General features: G+C 57.5%; 1 protein-coding gene across 3 annotated transcripts; it reads right to left on the reverse strand.

Moving 5' to 3' along the window:
• Positions 1-3,215: 3,215 nt before the first annotated feature.
• On the reverse strand, positions 3,216-18,149 carry FBXW5 (F-box and WD repeat domain containing 5). Of its 3 annotated transcripts, none has more exons than XM_052815048.1 (9): positions 18,037-18,149; positions 17,687-17,900; positions 14,863-15,020; positions 14,053-14,227; positions 13,003-13,151; positions 11,154-11,634; positions 6,589-6,736; positions 5,756-5,968; positions 3,216-5,243 (listed from the first exon to the last, which is right to left on the reverse strand). In XM_052815048.1, exons 2-9 carry the CDS (start codon positions 17,877-17,879, stop codon positions 4,997-4,999), a joined length of 1,764 nt encoding a protein of 587 aa, XP_052671008.1. In that variant the 5' UTR covers positions 17,880-17,900; positions 18,037-18,149; the 3' UTR covers positions 3,216-4,996. The 3 variants fall into 3 exon arrangements, with proteins under 3 accessions (XP_052671008.1, XP_052671010.1, XP_052671009.1); XM_052815050.1 differs by lacking the exon at positions 18,037-18,149 and adding an exon at positions 17,145-17,291 and having other exon boundaries at positions 17,687-17,798; XM_052815049.1 differs by lacking the exon at positions 18,037-18,149 and having other exon boundaries at positions 17,687-17,949.
• Positions 18,150-18,497: the final 348 nt, after the last annotated feature.

Raw genomic sequence — 18,497 nt, forward strand, 5'->3', positions numbered from 1 at the left:
CACCTGTGTGGTGGGCGACTGCTGGCCAGTCCCTGCTCTCCCCGAGGGCCTGCCTTGCCCACCAGTGGCAGCTTTACCCTGTCCTTCCCTTGGCTCTGGGAACAGCATTCCTGCCGGTTCCTGGTCATTGCACACTGCAGCACTTTCTCTGCTCGGCCCCTCATTGAGCCTGCAGCCACCTGGGTAGGACCTGGCGTGGCTGAAGAAGTCCCCGAGTGAAATTTGCTGTCCCCTTTCTGTCCCTGGGCTCCTGGCGCCACTCTCTTCTGGGCAGCAAGTGTTCGGCACCCACAAGAAGGTCTCTGGAGAAGAAACCGCTGCCATGTCCCTGTGTTGTGGCTGGCTGGTCCCTCTGGAGTTGTTTTGTAGTGGCCATGAGTAACTGGATGGGCAGTTAGCTAGGCTGGACTCTGAAGGCTTTGCTGCCTTCTCTGCCTGTGCTTCCCACACCTGTGTCAGCATCCAAATGTGCCCTAGGAGAGGTTTTGTTGGTCATAGGAGCCGGCTGCTGACCCTACCTTGCAATAATAATCCAGGATCCTGTCCAGCTCCTGTGCTGCTCCTCAGGCTGGGAGGGGGGCAGTGAGGCTGCAGAGTGGTCACCCTCTTCTTGCTCGTGGCCATCATGGATCATCCTCAGCAGGGAGCGGTGGCTGCTGTTGGCGGGCCCAGGGGACACGAGGATGTGGTGGAGGAAGGCCCGAAGCCCCTCTGGGGGGCAGGAACCAGCAGCTCCCTGCCTGGCACCCAGCTCTGGCCTGATGGATGCAGAGCCCACCCTGCCTGTGGTCTGCTTCCACCTCTGCTCCAGCATGGCCACCCCGGCAGTGCCCGGGACACCATCAGTGGAGAAGAGCTGTGACCCAGCCAGGGCCCAGGGAGCCCTGTGAGGTCTGGCTGTCCCCCTGCTCAGTGGCACTGCCCTGACCGCCTGCTCCTGGGGTGGTTCAGGGTGTCCCCACTGCTGCCTGGGGAGCTCAGGGGGTGCCTGATGTCCTTCTGCAGGCTGGTGGGTAGCTGAGCTGGCCCGGGGTCTCTCCCTGCCTGTGGATGGGTGCTGGGACAACCATTGACACCCCACCCCCACCCCCCCCCCTTTGAAGACTCCGTGTGGGTATCATACCTTGTGTGTGCAAAGGCCGTGGCCAGAGGCAGCCTGCTGTTTCAGCGGGAGGAGGGGGACAGGAGCCTGTGCCAGCGCAGCCAGGGTCAGCACAGCAGCCATGGGTGAGCCAGGGTGCTGGTCAGGCAGGGTGGCTGCAGCAGGGTGGGCTGGGAAACCTGGCATGGCTGCTGTGACTCTGTGAAAAGAGGAGGGCTGTGGTGCAGGCAGGGGCCTGCCCATTTCTTCCCTAGGGCAGACGGTCAGTGGGTGTGTGTCCACCTGGAGCAGCCCCCCTGCAGAGCGGAGTGGGGCTGGGCAGCTGCCTGCACCCTGCCTTGCTGCTGCTGCCCCCTCAGCTCTTCTTGGAGGTGGGTGAGGGGTGGCGGGACCCTTCCCACCTGCAGAGAGTCTGTGCTGTGAGCAAAGGTCAGGACACCACGGCTGTGCTGCCGTTGGAGAGGGGTACTGGATGGCAGGGGTATGGCACAGCAGGCGAGCCCCTGCGACAGCAGCTTTTACTTGCTGCGGTGTTTCCCTTCCCTCACCGCGTAGCTGAGGAGAGGCAGATCTGGCACTGACAGCACTGTCTGGTCCTTTTTCATTTTTTAGCAGCTCTGGAGCTTGCAGGAGTAATTGTAGTGCGTGTCCCTTGCAGCAGCCCATGTGCTGCAGGCAGGGGTACAGTACCTTCCTGGGCAGAGCTCTGCCAGCCTGGCTGGCATATGGATGGACACTTGGCACAAGCCACTGCTGGATTTTTGTGGTTTTTTTCTTTTTTTCCATTTTGACCACAACTATCGGAGAACACCCATCTCAGCCTGGCACTGTGAAGTAATTTTTTTTCCTTGACAATGTAGTATGGTCAAAAACCACTAATAAAAGCTGTTTGAAGAGCATCGGTGTTGTACAATCTATGGTCTGCTGGGGCTCCAGCACTGCACGGAGTGGAAGAGGAGCAGGGCAGGATCACCTCGGGGGTTGTGGGGGTTATTTCTGTGCTGGGAGCTTTCCCTGGCTGCTGCCTCCCTGCAGTAATGCTGCAGCCCTGGGGGGGGCGGGGGTGTCTGCTCAGCACCAGTACTGCAGCTTCCAAACAAGGGGTGCCAGATCAGGCAGGGAAGGAGCTCCTGGGGGGGAGTGACCTGGCCCCAGCCTGGCTGCTGGAGCTTCACATGTACCAGGGGCTGCAGAGCTCTTGGGAGCAGGCACAGTGGTGCTGGGCCAGCTTTACCAACAGCAGCAGAGAGGAGCTGCAGAACAACTGGAAAGGCAAAGCCAACACATTACACTCATGTTCCTGGGTACTGGATAATAAAGCAGCTGCTGAGCTCCTCTATGACAGGCTGGTGGTTCTTAGTTGCATTTGGGAGCCAAGTGCCTGTGCTGCTCCTGCCGTCCCTGCAGGAGGCCCTGTCCTGCCCCTCCAGACCTGTAGCACCAGCCGAGGGACTCTGCCTGTGCTGGGGAACAGCAGCACAGCTGCCTCTACCTGCATGGCTGTAGAGGAGACAAATATGAGGGGTACTCAAGGGGGCCTGTCCCCTCCAAGGAGCAGCCAGATCCACCTCCATACAGCTGCTGCACGATGAACCAAGATAGCAAAAGGCTGTAAGGAGACGTTGGCGTTGCAGCTGGTGATGCTGCTGCAGCACAGGAATTCCTACCAGCAGGCCAGGACTGGCCACAATGCTTGCTTTCCACTTACCTCATCAGCATCTGTTAGCGCTTGAAGAAAATAGAAATCAAGGAGGGACCCACAGAAGCCAGATGCTCCAGGCCCTGGCCCATCCTGGAGCCTGCAGCACTCGGTCGCGGCAGAAAAGCACTTTCCCAAGGCTGCTATGACCTGCTGCTCCCCTTCCCCAGGGCTGTCCTGTCCTCCTCCATGAGAACAAAGAAGAGTTGGGCAATTCTCTGCCCCTCTCCTCTTTTCCTGTTGTTTCACAGCTTTCTGCCTGCACTCCACAGCCCAGGGCAGGTAGCTACAACTTGGTCAGCTACTTCTGCAGTGCTCCAGCAGCTGTAGGCACAGCACCATGACACTTCTGGCCTCGGTTCTGCTTCAGTAGAAGAACAGCACTCAGAAAAAACCAAACTCACATTGCAGAGATGCTTTAGCAGAATATTTATTCAATGGCATAGTGAAGAGCAGAACTCGGTACAAACATAAACCCTCAGTGCCTTGCTCACTACTACACCGAGCCCAGGGAGAAGAGATTTCACAATCTCAGGGGAGGAGGGTAGAGGCTGTTCCTTTGCTGTGTGACTGGACAGAGCACTGGATGTGGATCCTGTGTGCACACACACGGACTCCCTTGTTTCTGGAGGTCCTATGATGACAGAAAACCTGAGTACAGGGTTTTGGATAAAGCCATGGGCACCTGCTGGGGCACAGCAGAATGAGGGTACAAACCCTCCTGCCAAGGGCCACAGGAGCTGTTAAAGCCATCAGTGCATATCAAGACAGTAGCTGCTGCCTCCATTAAGTCTATTTGCAACCCAAGGCAGTGAGTGGCACAGACAACTGCCCCCAGTGCTCCCAGGGGAGTCCCGAAATGCCTCCCCCAGCCCCTGGCTGGGACACAGCTCCTTTCTGGATGCAGCCCAGAGCCCAGCTCCCAGAAGTGACTGCAGGTCCTGGGGTCACTGCCAGCCCCAGCCATCTAGGCCAAGTCAAGATTAAGGGCTTAATTTTAGACTCTTATATTTGGGTACCTGCTGCAGGGAGAAAAGCTTCAGGGACAGATACAGAGCAAACACCACCGATCTTGTAATTGCTTCAAGTGTCAGCTCCACTGTCAGAGGGGTCCCCAGGGGGAGCTAATCACCGAACCCATGGCAAGTCAGCCCAGGAGGAAGGAAGCTTATTGAAACTGTCACTTCAGGCAGGTGGGCTGTGCTCCTCCGTGGGTGAATACCTGCAGCCACCCATGGGTGCCTTCACCTACTCACGGAAAACATACCAAGAGAACCTAAAGTGCCACAACTTGAGTAGCATGGGCGGGAGGTGACCATGAGACCCACCAGCCATCCTCATGGCTGCCCCCTTGGGAAGGGACAGCGGATCCCCTAGAATAAATACGTTACTGATGCCATAGCTTATTTAAGCGCTACTTAGCTGAGGAAGAGAGAGGCAAAGCCAGCACCATGTTGCCACCAGGCCTCCCCACTCTCAAGTTTGGAAACTGGTGATATCAACACGTAGTTGCTAACAGAAGGCATCGACAGGGCACTGGCTGCATCCCCAGGGGCCACACGAGACACCAGCCAGCCCCCCCCCAGCCCTGCCTCCCCCACTGCCTTCTCACTACCCTCCAGTCCCTGCTGCCCTCCAGGGCCAAGATGCCATGTGGAAAGAGGCACTCGACATTACCCAACAGCTAGATGAGTTGCCCATGGAGGTTTGGGACAAACAAACATTAATAAAACTACTATATTAAAAGTGTCCTGCAGTAAGGCAGCACAGCACTGTTCCATGGCTTCTGCCAAGTGCTCTGCAGCCAGTAGCTCTCAGCGAGGTCAGCCACGTCCCAGGCTCACACAGTACAAATGCTGGAGACGTGCCTCAGTCTGTTCTCGGAGACCAAAGCTCACACAGAGAGAGCTGTGACCAAGTAGCAGCGTTCGTGAGAAGCTGTGGGGAGCCTACCCTGCAGTGACCAGCTTGGGCTGCTGCCTGACGGGCTCAGGAACTGGCCCTCGGCTCTTACGTTCCATCTTTGAAGCAGATGCTCCGAGGAGGAAGCAATTCCCACTACCGGGATCCCTCCTGACTCGGCGGATGGGATTCGTGTGCCCAGAGCTCGTCTCTGTTGTGCAGGGCTCAAAGCTCTGCAAGCTCCAGAGGAGGTGGCTGCAGTGAGGAAGCTGCAGGAGCAGGTATACCTGGGTTCAGCTTCTCTGGTTCATGAGCCAGGAGAAGAGCAGTTTCCTGGGCCTCGGCTTCCTGGCCTGCTGGATGCGCACCGTGCGAGGGGAGCGCCACACCTTGATGGTGGTGTCGTCGCTGGCTGTCAGGAGCAGCTCCTGCTCCACCGGGCTGAACGCCACTGAGTTGACCACGTTGTCATGCTGCAGTTTTGCCAGGCAGATGTTATAGTGCCGGTCCCAGATGTAGCCATGGCGATCCTCTGCCCCACTGCGGTGGACAAGGCACCAGTCAGGATGTCACCCCAGCAGCCCCGATAACTTGCCACTCCCAATCCCCTTCCTTCCACGCAGATGGAGGCAGAGAGTGCCCCAGCCTGGCCAAAGGCCCCAGCCTCCATCTGCAGCCCTGTCAGCAGGGGCAGGCCAGCTCCTTCTGGGAATCTGAGGCTGTCTGAAGAGCCCCTTCAACTCAGTCCATGGCACCTGCTGCCTGCAGCCCCCAGGAAGGGCATTTGCCACCCACTGCCAAACATGCCACAGCCCAGAATTTCCCCTTTCCTCACTGATTTCACAACAGGACCAGGGCAGACAGCCTTTAACAGCACCCTCTGATTCAGTCCCTCTGCTCTTTATAAATCTCCCATTTCCTGCTCAGCTCACAACACACAGGAGTTTCCAGCACATGGACCAGCCCTGCTTGCACAAGCTGGCCTGCAGTGCCGGCCCCAAGGCCCTCCCAGATGCAGGGTCAGAATCCTGCCCAGCCCCATCACCACAGACCTTGCTACGAAGTCCCTGCTGACATCCAGGAAGATGAAGAAGCACTCCTCATTGGGTGTGTAGGCCCGATGCGCGCGGAGGGCTCTTTTTACCTCCTTCATTGTCTTCAGGTCAAACACGTGCAGATCGATCTCCTCAGCGATGGGTGGTGGCTGCATCGGGTCGGAGATGACACAGTCCCGGGGCCAGGCACGGCTGTTCACATACAGGTACCTTGGGGAGGGGAGCAGAGGGGTTATCCTGCACCTCACTGCATGCAGTGAAGCTCACCAACCCCCTAGCTGTAAATGTGCAGTGCAGTCAGGCGGGGCAGGGACTGAGCAGTTTCTCCAGTCCTTAGCAAGCCTGCAGCTCAGCTCACTAAAATCCAGGCTGAAACATGGGAACACATTGCTGAAACACTTCTTACCATGTTTAGAAAGGAAAGGGCCACCACAATTGGGAAGGTGGGCCCTAGGGGCTAGGTCAAGCCTCTGTAATCCCATTAAAACCAACCTTAAGGTATATTGATCTGCCTCGGGAACAAGACACATTGGTGTGGGCAGCTCCTTCACTCTTACAAGGCTCCTTGCCTGACCCTATCCTGAACCAGGCTCAGCAGTGCAGAGGGAAGAAAGCATTCCTGCCAAGATCTGGGGAGATGCTTAGGTGGTAACACATGCCATCAGCACTAGGACATAAATGGGACATGAACAAGCAGAGCGGCCTGTGCAGGCACCCTGCTCCATCCACTACAGTCATTTCTTCTCCTGTTCACCCCACAAAGCCCCAAAGCAGCTGTCGCCCACCCCCTGCAGTGTCTGAAGCCAGCACTGCCACCCCACCACACTCACCTGTGGTCAGGGGAGAGGCCCATGCCAATGATGTGCCCATGGATGTCGATGACATGATCCAGTGAGTCAAAGAACTCATCTGAGCGCCTCTCCTCCCCAAGCACCGGCCCGGCAGTTGTCATCTGATGGGGCAGGATCCTTTTAATCCCTTGGGGACAGAAAGCAGAATCAGGTGGTTCTGCAGGCTGCTGCCAGCAGACAGCAAGGCTGGTGGAAGTCCCCAGGCTTCAAGAAGGGGCTTCCCTTAGCACTGCTAAGAAAGGAGAACTGGCTTGCCCACAGTCGAGGACCAGGACAGGGCTGCTGTCCCTGCCAGGCTCCTTCAAGCTCTCACAAGTGGTGCTTTTGGCCAGGACACTGCCCAAAAGTGACACACTGGCACATTCAACCCCAGCCAGGGAGATGCCCAGCGCCCAGCTGCCAACCCAGCCAGTACAGCCACACCTCGCTCCAAGCCCAGCCCACAGCGTGCTCTGAAGCACAGGGAAGCTGCGCTGGTCCGGGAGACACTCTGGCTGCAGAAAGGTTTTTCTCCTAAACAAATCCTTGGGCTGGGCCCACTTCCTTCAATATCCAGCCTGGAGAAGGCCCAGCAGATACACTGGCTGCAGCAGGGTTTTCCCCCCCGATGCTGTCAAGCGCAGGTGGGGGTCATCCCCAGAAAGCTCCAAGAACTGGGGTTTAAACCCAAACTGGGCTCAAGTGCTTTATAGCTTTTGGACTTCCTGAGTAAATGAGACACATGCTATGGGTCAAGCCCCATCCCCTTCCAGCTCTAGGCAGAGGTCCCAAACACAAACCATCTACAACGGCTTCCTGGAGGACTCCTGTGAGCCTCAGCAGCTCTTGGGCACACATGGGCTTAATCCTCAGCAGGTCCAAGAGTAGCTGGAAGATGGCCCATCCCATCACCCCTCCAAGGGAATCATGGCCAAACACCCTTCATTTTAGTCCCCTTCCGCAGATCAACAACATCAGGGTGACACCACACTGCACCGCAAGTCCGAGGCCCTTCACGACATCACTGCATCTGAACCTGGACAGCCCAGGACCTTCAGGACAGGAACTTTGCTCTTCCACTCAACTGGAATTGCTCACCAGCATCTTCATCCTCATTTCCGCAGCACTACACTCCCAGTTCCAAACTCAGCTATGTGGCCCCCACATACACAAGCCAGCGGAACAGGCAGCTTTGCCCATGACTCAAGCCTGCCACCAGCACAAGGGAGACAGAAGCTCAAAGCAAACTCCTGCAGGAGAAGTGCTTGCATGCCGCAGATCAGGCAAGATAGCACCGATGCCCAGCAGCTGGGAGCACGTCTCCCAGCAGCAGCCTGGTGAGAGATGAGCACAACAGCGAGCTCTTTCAAGTACCAGTTCCTTGGAGGCAGACAGCAGATGCACAAAGGCTGGTTTGACACACAAACCAATGGGCAAACCTAACATTTTGCAGTGACTCATGGCTGGAAGAGGAGCTGAGGCAGGGTTCGTCCCTCTGAACAGCCAGTCTGTGCCACGGGCACTGGCCACCAGCCAGCTAGTCACTGGAGTTCAAAGGCACCAAAACCCACAGCCCTGGGATGCTGCACTGGAAGTCAGTGGAGTCCAAAGGCAGGCGCTGCCTCTGCACCACGCTTCGCCTTTGCGCGCTGCAGGCCCCAGCCTGCAACGCAGTGTTTGTTTGACCCAGCGGATCAAGATGCAGCACTGCTTACAGGGCTGAGTCAGGGCAGACCACTCGCCACTTGTCCAGAGGCAGGTCAAGGTCCACCACATCGGTCTGCAGACCCGGCCATGGACAGGAGCACAGAGCAGAGCTATGCTCAGTCCAGGTCACATTCCTAGTTTAGGTGAACAAAGACCAAGTGACTCTTCTCCAAGTTGCCTACAGCTTTGGAAACTGCCTTTCCCTGCCTTACTGGGCTGTACTGGTGCAGGACCAAGTAACAGGAAGGTTAGAAGAGCCTGCAGCAGGAAAGCAATGCTGTAATTGTGCAAGCAGCAAAAGGAACTGAAACTGTCTGGCTTTACAGAAGAGTATTCTTGCCTGGAAGCAGCTCTCCTTCCCTCCCCACATTTCTACTTATCTGTCTGGTCCTTTCCACTGAACTTCTCTGCTAGTTTTAGAGGCTTTTGGCAAACAGCTCGTCTACCTGCTTCTACCCATCACTGCACTAGCTTCCTATAAATTCAGACTCTGCTAGTCCCCGTGCCTCAACAAGAGAGTCCCAGATGAGCAAGGGAAGTCCTAACCCAGGAAAAAGGTCACCAGCAGCGCCATTGCCTGGCTTGTGCTGCAACTACAGTCCCTTGTACCCCACTGAGCAAGGAGGCTGAGTGCCCAGCAAGCTGCCTGGCATCAGCTTGCCATGGAAACACCCCTTGGGGCAGCTAATAACCCACCATGAAGGCTCTTCAGTACCAAACCAGGGGTGCCCAAGTGTCTCGCCAAGGCTGAAAGGCCACCTGATGCAGGGTGATCACCTGCATCAGGCAGGCAAGCACAGGGGAGGCAGGCAGGCAGGCAAGCACAGGGGAGGCAGGCAGGCAGGCAAGCACAGGGGAGGCAGGCAGGCAGGCAAGCACAGGGGAGGCAGGCAGGCAGGCAAGCACAGGGGAGGCAGGCAGGCAGGCAAGCACAGGGGAGGCAGGCAGGCAGGCAAGCACAGGGGAGGCAGGCAGGCAGGCAAGCACAGGGGAGGCAGGCAGGCAGGCAAGCACAGGGGAGGCAGGCAGGCAGGCAAGCACAGGGGAGGCAGGCAGGCAGGCAAGCACAGGGGAGGCAGGCAGGCAGGCAAGCACAGGGGAGGCAGGCAGGCAGGCAAGCACAGGGGAGGCAGGCAGGCAGGCAAGCACAGGGGAGGCAGGCAGGCAGGCAAGCACAGGGGAGGCAGGCAGGCAGGCAAGCACAGGGGAGGCAGGCAGGCAGGCAAGCACAGGGGAGGCAGGCAGGCAGGCAAGCACAGGGGAGGCAGGCAGGCAGGCAAGCACAGGGGAGGCAGGCAGGCAGGCAAGCACAGGGGAGGCAGGCAGGCAGGCAAGCACAGGGGAGGCAGGCAGGCAGGCAAGCACAGGGGAGGCAGGCAGGCAGGCAAGCACAGGGGAGGCAGGCAGGCAGGCAAGCACAGGGGAGGCAGGCAGGCAGGCAAGCACAGGGGAGGCAGGCAGGCAGGCAAGCACAGGGGAGGCAGGCAGGCAGGCAAGCACAGGGGAGGCAGGCAGGCAGGCAAGCACAGGGGAGGCAGGCAGGCAGGCAAGCACAGGGGAGGCAGGCAGGCAGGCAAGCACAGGGGAGGCAGGCAGGCAGGCAAGCACAGGGGAGGCAGGCAGGCAGGCAAGCACAGGGGAGGCAGGCAGGCAGGCAAGCACAGGGGAGGCAGGCAGGCAGGCAAGCACAGGGGAGGCAGGCAGGCAGGCAAGCACAGGGGAGGCAGGCAGGCAGGCAAGCACAGGGGAGGCAGGCAGGCAGGCAAGCACAGGGGAGGCAGGCAGGCAGGCAAGCACAGGGGAGGCAGGCAGGCAGGCAAGCACAGGGGAGGCAGGCAGGCAGGCAAGCACAGGGGAGGCAGGCAGGCAGGCAAGCACAGGGGAGGCAGGCAGGCAGGCAAGCACAGGGGAGGCAGGCAGGCAGGCAAGCACAGGGGAGGCAGGCAGGCAGGCAAGCACAGGGGAGGCAGGCAGGCAGGCAAGCACAGGGGAGGCAGGCAGGCAGGCAAGCACAGGGGAGGCAGGCAGGCAGGCAAGCACAGGGGAGGCAGGCAGGCAGGCAAGCACAGGGGAGGCAGGCAGGCAGGCAAGCACAGGGGAGGCAGGCAGGCAGGCAAGCACAGGGGAGGCAGGCAGGCAGGCAAGCACAGGGGAGGCAGGCAGGCAGGCAAGCACAGGGGAGGCAGGCAGGCAGGCAAGCACAGGGGAGGCAGGCAGGCAGGCAAGCACAGGGGAGGCAGGCAGGCAGGCAAGCACAGGGGAGGCAGGCAGGCAGGCAAGCACAGGGGAGGCAGGCAGGCAGGCAAGCACAGGGGAGGCAGGCAGGCAGGCAAGCACAGGGGAGGCAGGCAGGGCTCCGTCTCCCAGAGTTGAGGGGCACTGTGCAAGCAACACGCATGTGAACTTCAAGCTGCTCAAACTAGTCTTGCCCTGATGCCCTCTCCATCCCCACAAGACAACAGGGCTGAGGGCCTTCCACACACTCCTATCAGGGCAATCGCCACCCTTCCCAACCACCTGCTGGTGTGCAACTCATGGCTGATGTCCTTAAGTCAGGAGTTCCTTTTTGATCTTCTGCTCATCCCTTGCCATGACTTTCTTGTTTGGCCACGTATCAAGCCTGGTAGCAACAAAACAACGCTCAGGCAAGTGCTTGTGGTGTCAAACCCCCTTCAGTGACCGGGGGCATCTCAAAAGCCCCCCGTATCAAGAATCCAGCAGCCTGAGCAAAACTGCAACTCACTCACCACAAACAGGCAGCAAATAAAACAGGTCTTCTCCAGATTCAAATTCAGAGCAAGCTGCAGCGCACACCCCCAGGGAGGCTGGCATGCCCTGGGCTCAGACCACAGCCTTACCTATCTGGTGTGGGGAGTAGGTGAGGCATCCTGTGGTGAAGATTAAGTATTTTGTCTTGCTGTTGCTGTCCGTGGAGAGCAGGTTCAGCTCAGGCGGTTTAGTTCTGTTGCGTACAAACAGCTCAGCCACCTTTGTCTCCAACTCTGTCTCGGTCATGGCAGGCCTCACACGGCCCTCCATGATATCATCAAAGAACTGCTGCAGCCCGTCCTCTGCTGTCACACCCCCGTCATCTGGAAATTCCTGTAATGCTGGCTCTGGCATCTGCTTGGGCTTGGCCTCCTCTTCCTCACTGTCACTGCCAAGATCAAAGACTGGGCAGGTGGAGGAAGCAGCTAGCTGCTCCTCATAGTCCAGGAGCAGGTCTGGGGAATCATACCGGCTGCAGTCAGCCACCATCACAGTCCGGATAGTGCTGGCATTCAGGTTCTGGATTTTGAACAGCCTCTTCACTACATTCACATTCTCAGACTCTATGCCCTGCAAGCAGAAGGGAGAAGTAAGCAGGAATCACCTCACTGGAGGGTCACTCCTACAGCTCAAACTAAGAGCTGTCTGCCCAGACCTTGAGCCTGCACAGCGGACACCAGCCACACGCCGACCTCTCTTTGCACTGCTATATGGAGCGCTGACCATGAGAAATGGCTCAAGAGGCTGGCCAGCTTTGTTGCACTCCTTCCTATCTTAGAGGTAGGCACACCAAGACAAAAAGCTCCTGCAGGCAGATGACAGCAGAGTTGGGAACACAGAGGCCAGGAAGCTTTGCTGCCATCCCTCTGCCTGAGGTCATTAGCTGGTGCTGCTCAGCACTTTACAAGAATTTCAGGAACAGGCCTGTGCGATAAACACAGGTGCAGCATGAAGTGCCAACCCACTGGCCTACAAGCAGCAGAGGCAGAGGACCTCCATGCTCCTGGACTTTGCCTATACCCCTCAGCAGGACCAGCCTGGTTATCTGCTCCCAGACACAAGCAGCAGGTCTCTTTCTGCCTAACTGCTCTGGCAGTCTGCGGCTGCACTTCAATACCCCCTGTCAAAGTGGGCAAGGTCCTTCCTTGCCTCTCAGAGATAGAAGAGTTAACACTGTAGTGTCAGTGCAGCACAGAGATGTGGTTATGGGAAGGGTCTCTGCTACCAGAGGATTCCACCCAGGGCCAGCAATCGTTCATGTTAAAAAACACAAAACGCCAGGATGTGCAGCTGTGACATTGAGACAGAGGCAAAACATGGAAGAGGAACATGTCCAAGCAGCGCAAGTGCCAGAGAATGAACAAGCAGCAAACAAGCAGTCTAAGGCCAGCACACACTGATCTCCAGGTCTCATCACAGCATCAGAGACATCACCTGGCCCACAGAAATATCAGCAAGGACAGGCAGGGCTGAGCTCAGCCTCTCAGCTAGCTCCAGCTCCCAGGAACAACGCACTGAGCTGCCAAGTGGGAGAACAGCCACTGCTCAGATACGTGCCAGACTACAGCCATCCCAGGCCCAGTTGCATACTATCAAGGACCTCAGCAACCCTGTTGTGGTTTAACCACTCTCCTGTTGAGCAACGCATGCTCTAGGGCACCGCACTCAAGTCCTCATCCCAATTAATGGGGCAAGAGTTAATGGAATCTGAGGGCAGAGTTAGAATATTGCAATGGGTACCACAACACCGAGTGTGGAGAAACCTCATGCAAGGGTTGCCTCAAGCTCAAGATCCTGAGGGCAAGTCAGAGGAGACAAACAGGGAGTACAGGAGGACTGGGCCATTCTTCCGCGGTTGCACCTCCTCCGCAGCTTTTCATCCCCCAGGAGCCAGCAGGAAGCTGCACTGCCTGTGGAGCTGGAACAAAGGCATCTCACCTGGAAAGCGTTGTTCAGCCACAGCACAGAACAGGAGGTTATACGCCCAATCCGATGCAGATTGCCAGATATCAAGTTGGTTTCATTCAGCCAGCAGCCAAACACATCATAGGGCTTATTCCTCACCCTGGAAAGCAGCGTGAAGTTCTCTGGAAGGGAGGGGAAACACGAGTGTGAGGTGATGGCTCCCAGCAAGGGCCCTAGAGAAACCGTGGCAGAAGACATAGGAAGTGGCTCGAAGTCTCCACAGGAGAGGCACTGATGCAGCACCTCCACCACAAACTGAGCAGACACTGCCCAACCACCATCCAGTTCCAGACACTACTCTGAAGATAGGTTACTTCTCTCTTCTACAGAGATGTGTGGGGAGAGCATGCACAAGGGAAACCAAAATAAAAGGGCAGCCAGATGGAGCCAGACCAGAGAGCAATCTAACCTCACAGCTTTTCTCCCAAAGCAGACACCCCAAGGACAAGAACAAGTCAAACATGTACAGAACTTCTTCACTCCCGTCCCTGGGGCTCAGGGCCTTTCTGAGCAAGACAGCTGTGCTTTTAGCAGCACTCCTTGATTTATGGCACAGTGGGACTGTAGCACAGAGACAGTGAGAGACAACGCAGTTGGGGTTAGCAAGTTTCACAGAACTGCATCAGAAGAGGTGAAGCAGGCCCAGATGAATGCACTTCAGAAAGCCATGTGAGACCTCAGCATGGGACTAGCACCACTTGAGTCAGAAATGGTGGCTTCAACACAACAGGTAATGTGGATAACTTCTTGCCTTGCCCAGACTGTCACTTAGAACAGAAGTTAAGTGAGAATAAATATATGCCACACTGCCTTTAGGTGATGATGTGGTGACCTGAGCGGAGTTAAGGCTATCATCTGGAAGGTTTACCCTATGAAACTGTGATTGGGACTCCTTTGCACAGATGGTGGAAGGCAGGACAAGAAGACGTCAAGGCCACCGCACACCTGAATAGGAAGGGAACCCCAGCACCCACCATTTCACATCTCCCAGTAAGCCCCAATGAAGGCGAGGGCGGCATTTACCCATGCTGATTACGGCAATCTCTCCTGACGAGGAGTTGTGAGGCCCCACAAAGACACCTGACACCAGAAGGAGGGAGTCATCAGAGTTGAACTGGGAGAACTGTGTATAGCTCCAGTTGTACGGCCTCATGTTGGAGCTGTGCTGCAGGGAGATATCCAACTCATTGCTCCAGATCTACAGACAGACAAACAGTCAGGAAACTGTTGAGAAGCCTGAGAGGTTCCACTTCATCTGTTTTGCCAGCACTCACCAGGACAAGAAAAAAAAAATACCAAAGACCCTATTTAACTGCCTCCCGGTCCTGATTTTCCTGTCAATTCCCCTGACAGAAAATGGGCAACAGCCTTGGAGAGCGGCTAAATGCAGGACTACTTCTCCATCAGCCAGTGGAGAAGGTGTTCAGGCAGTGAATGGTACTGTCGCAGCTGGATTCTTCAGCATGTTTAGAGATATTTCTCGCAAGACAACCACTCATGCAAGACATCTTCTGCACTGGATCTCCACACTCTTTGTTAGACCCATGGCGCAACAGGGGACTGATCTGTACCTAGAAAGCAGCCAGAGCCAGGCAGGCACCTTGGCCACCTTCACACAGGCTGGAGCTGGAATCCACAGCCCTCAAGGCTACATTTGCAAGAGTCATTAGTTCTGTGGCTTTAAGAACAACCCAGCATCTGCAGGAACCAGCCTAAGTCCAGGGACACCTGGTCAAACCTCTCCTCTCCACAGACTTCCTACAGGCTGCTCTCCCAGCTAAGTCCCAGTAAATCAAAGCTGGAAGGGTTGTGCAGGGGAGGCTGCCACTTTACCTTGACAGTACAGTCTTTGGAGCATGATGCAAACAAAGAGCCAGAGTGGGAGAAGCTGAGGTGCAAAACCTGGTCATTGTGCTCCTTCAGAGCCTGCACTTCCACGCAAGGGATGGTGTCGTAGAGCCTCTGGAACTCGTCATACCAGGAGACAGCAGCTGTAACACACGAGCAGGGACATGGGACAGGAACATAAGTGGAGGGAAGCAACAGACCTGAGCTAAACACAGCAGCCACAGAATCAGTCTTTAATAAAGCGCAGTCTTGACATGTGCTAGACAAGCCAGGAACTCTGCTGGGGCCACCATCCCTACGGGTTCAGCTGAGTTAGCAGGGCTTAACATTTTTCTCAGTAGCTTCCCCACTCCCAACCCCCCCAAAAAAATCTTTTCTTCTAGTAAACACACAACTCCACACCATACCACTACTTCCTAAACCAGTACAGCCACTGCAAGAAACATCCAGGGCATAGCTGTCAGCTAACAAAAACCTTTCTCAGGACAAAACAGCCATCAGAACTGCAGACGTGCTCCAGCACAACGCAAACAAATCTATCATGTGATGAGAGGGAAGCTGCTCCTCAGGGTAGCAGGCTCCGCTCTGATTATCTTTATCTTGTCTAACACAGAATTAAGAAGGTTCCAGAAAGGGTTTGAGACCAGGAAAAAACATCTCCATGAGATAAGAGACTAGAGAAAACAAGATAGAATTGGAGCTGGATGCAGTGTGCCAGGACAGAAGAGGAGCCCTGCAGTACAAGGGCCTGGAGCACACTCGCAGAAGTCACAGTGATGGCCAGTAAAGAGACAAATAAAGAGGTTTTTTAATGAAGCACCTGGTAAGACAGCCTACAGACTTCTTGCAGCAGCAAATCCCAAGGAAGCAAAGAGGATTAGACATGTATATGGATAAGGGCCAATTTCCCTATTTACACTGAACAGGACTGAAGGTTTTTTTGGAACTCACTGCAGCCCAGGAGGCACCTGCAGGCAGGGAGCAGCTTGCTGCCAGGACATCCCACCATTTCTTACCAACCTATGCACTTCATCCCCCTCTGAAGCTTAGTCCTGGCCCGTCTGGCTGGGAAGCAATCTGAACAGATCCATATGGCCAAGCAACCCCAACATTTCCTCTTACAAGACCCACTGGATACCATTCCCCAAACTGCAGAGCTGCCCAGGGCAGGCAGGCTGGCAGGGGATTTCCCCAAACTCCTGCTTCAGCCCCTTCCTGGGCCTGCCAGCCACCCCCTGCCCCCGCTACCTCATGGAGCTGCCTCACAGCTCCAGAAGCGCAGCCTGGGAAGTGCCCGAATACATTACTGAGTTACACCAACTGCTCAATCCCAATTAGTGCTAAAGAACAGGGCTGGCAGCTTACTAACTAGCTCCAGGAGGCCGGAAGTGAACGAGCCTGGTCAAAGAGCCTCAGGTAAAGATAATGTCCTCAACCCCACAGAGCTCCAGGGTCTCCGCAAGTGAAATCACACAGCCCGAGTCATCCCATCCACATCTCATCTCTTCGCAGAGCCCTTCTGCACTGGTGTTCCCCACTGCAGGGAGATGGGCTCCCACTGCTTGGTCCTCAGCATTTCTTCCCATCCTTCTGTAGCAACAGCAACTCAAGATCAAGAAGCCAATTCCCTCCGCCGTGGCCACACTGGGAGCCCCGTGCACATCCTCGGGGCGGCAGATGGAACACAGCCGTCCCAGACCTCTGCAGCAGGCTAGGAACAGCTTTTCGGTCTCCAAGAGAGACCCACCTTGGCAGCAAGGGCTCCTGTCAGCAGGTCCCCAAGGCCTGTCTCAGCTGGTGCGACAGCATTAGGTTACCCTTCCAGACTGCACCAAACCACTTCCAGCACCTGATACTCACCAGAGAACAGACCCGTGACTGTAGACTGCCGCCACCAAGACCGCCGACAGCTCTGCCCAGGGAAGGCCCCGCCAGGCTCAGTTGATGCTGACTGTTAATGGGTCATCTTCCTACTGCGAGTCGAGGCCAAGATCAAGTCCGACCTGCCCTCGCAAAGTGGGTCAGCAACTGCCTTAGCATTTGCCCACTGTACAATTAAATGGCCGTACACCCACCTTCCTCTCCAGACAGCAGGCACACGCATTCTCCCTCCACAGCCAAGCTGCAGCTGCTGCCTACGTCTTATGGAAATAGTTTGATCAGCTAATGTGTACTTGCAGCTCTTCCTAGTCCGGATGAGAAAGGGACAGAGCCTGAAGCAGAGGCTTGCTGTGAAGTCCTGATCAGGAAAAGCCAGCAGTGATTACCATGGAATCCAACTGGGCTGCGATGTAGCACCGCACAGTGACTCATTGCGTCTCCTCAGGATCTCCCTCAGCAGCAGCAGTGCCCAGACAAGCTGTGCAGTAGCTACCAGAGAGCACCTGCCTAGAGAGAGCTCAGAAACCACCTTTCTGCAAAAGGAAGGGAAAGTTGAAGCATTTTCAACTACCCAATGCCCCTTTCTGAGGGGTTTGGGCAGTTCCAGAGCCCTTCACGTGCACATCACCACCCAAGCCTGCAGACCGCTAACGTGATACGGTTTAGTGGCTCCATCACCTTTGATGCCAGAGGACAGAGGATTGAGCAGCAGAGGGGGAGAGGATTTCTCCCTTCTGGGCTCACGGCAGAGAGGTTTCAGGAGCCGCCACCCGGGGAACGGCCCCCTCCAGGGCCGCCGGAGGCCCCGGGGCCGAGCAGCCCCCTCGCCCGGCCCGGCTGCCCTGCCTGCTCGGCAGGTTCGGGAAGGCAGCCAGCCAGCCCCGCGGGCAGCCACGCCAGCCCCTTCCTTCCCTCCGCGCCAGCGCACCTGGGTGCCGGGGCACCTCCCGGGAGATGCGGTAGTAGCGGTAGAAGAGCTCCTTCCAGAGGAACTCGTCCCGGGCCACGGCGTGCCACTGCCGGCACACCAGCCCCGCCGAGAGCACGTCTACGTGGTCCAGGTAGAGGAAGATCTCGTAGAGGACGCTGTCGGGGAGGAGGGGGCCGCCGCCCGCGTCCATCGTGTCATTCTGCCGCCGCGCCTGGAAGCAAACGGGGCGGGGGGGGGTGGGGGTGGGGGTGAGGCCCGGCCGCCGGCAGCCCCGCACCGGCAGCCCCGCGCCCGCCCCGGAGGGCCCACGCCCGCCGCCCCGGGCCGCCCCCGCCCCCTCACGGCACCTCGGCGGCTCCGGCGGCTCCGCTGCCCCCGCCTCCCCCGCGCAGCGCTTCCGGCCTCCCCGCCCCGTACTTCCGCTCCGGCTTTCACGGGCCGCTCTGGGCGCCCCTCTCGGTGGTTGTCCCCCCCTCCCCCTTCCAATCACCGTGCCGCTTATCTGCCGCAGGCCGGAGAGCTCGAGCCCAGAGCTCCCCACGGTGCGCTAGGGGCAGCTAGCCGAGCGCGGCACGCTCGCTCACGAGCGCCCTATGGCGGCAGCTCTGCCCCGCCCCGCCCCGCCCGGCCTGATCAGACCCCGCCCCGTCCGAGCAGGCCACGCCCTCACGATCGCGCCCCGCCCCCACCCGAACAGGCCCCGCCCCACCACCGGCGGGGGCGGGGCCGCCCGGGACCCCCGCGCCTGTGGCGACCCCCCCCCCCCCCCCCCTCCCCGGCATCGGGCCCCGCTGCTCCCCCGGCGGCC

Source organism: Harpia harpyja, chromosome 19, assembly GCF_026419915.1.
Source record: "Harpia harpyja isolate bHarHar1 chromosome 19, bHarHar1 primary haplotype, whole genome shotgun sequence".
In the NCBI taxonomy this organism is placed as follows: domain Eukaryota; kingdom Metazoa; phylum Chordata; class Aves; order Accipitriformes; family Accipitridae; genus Harpia; species Harpia harpyja.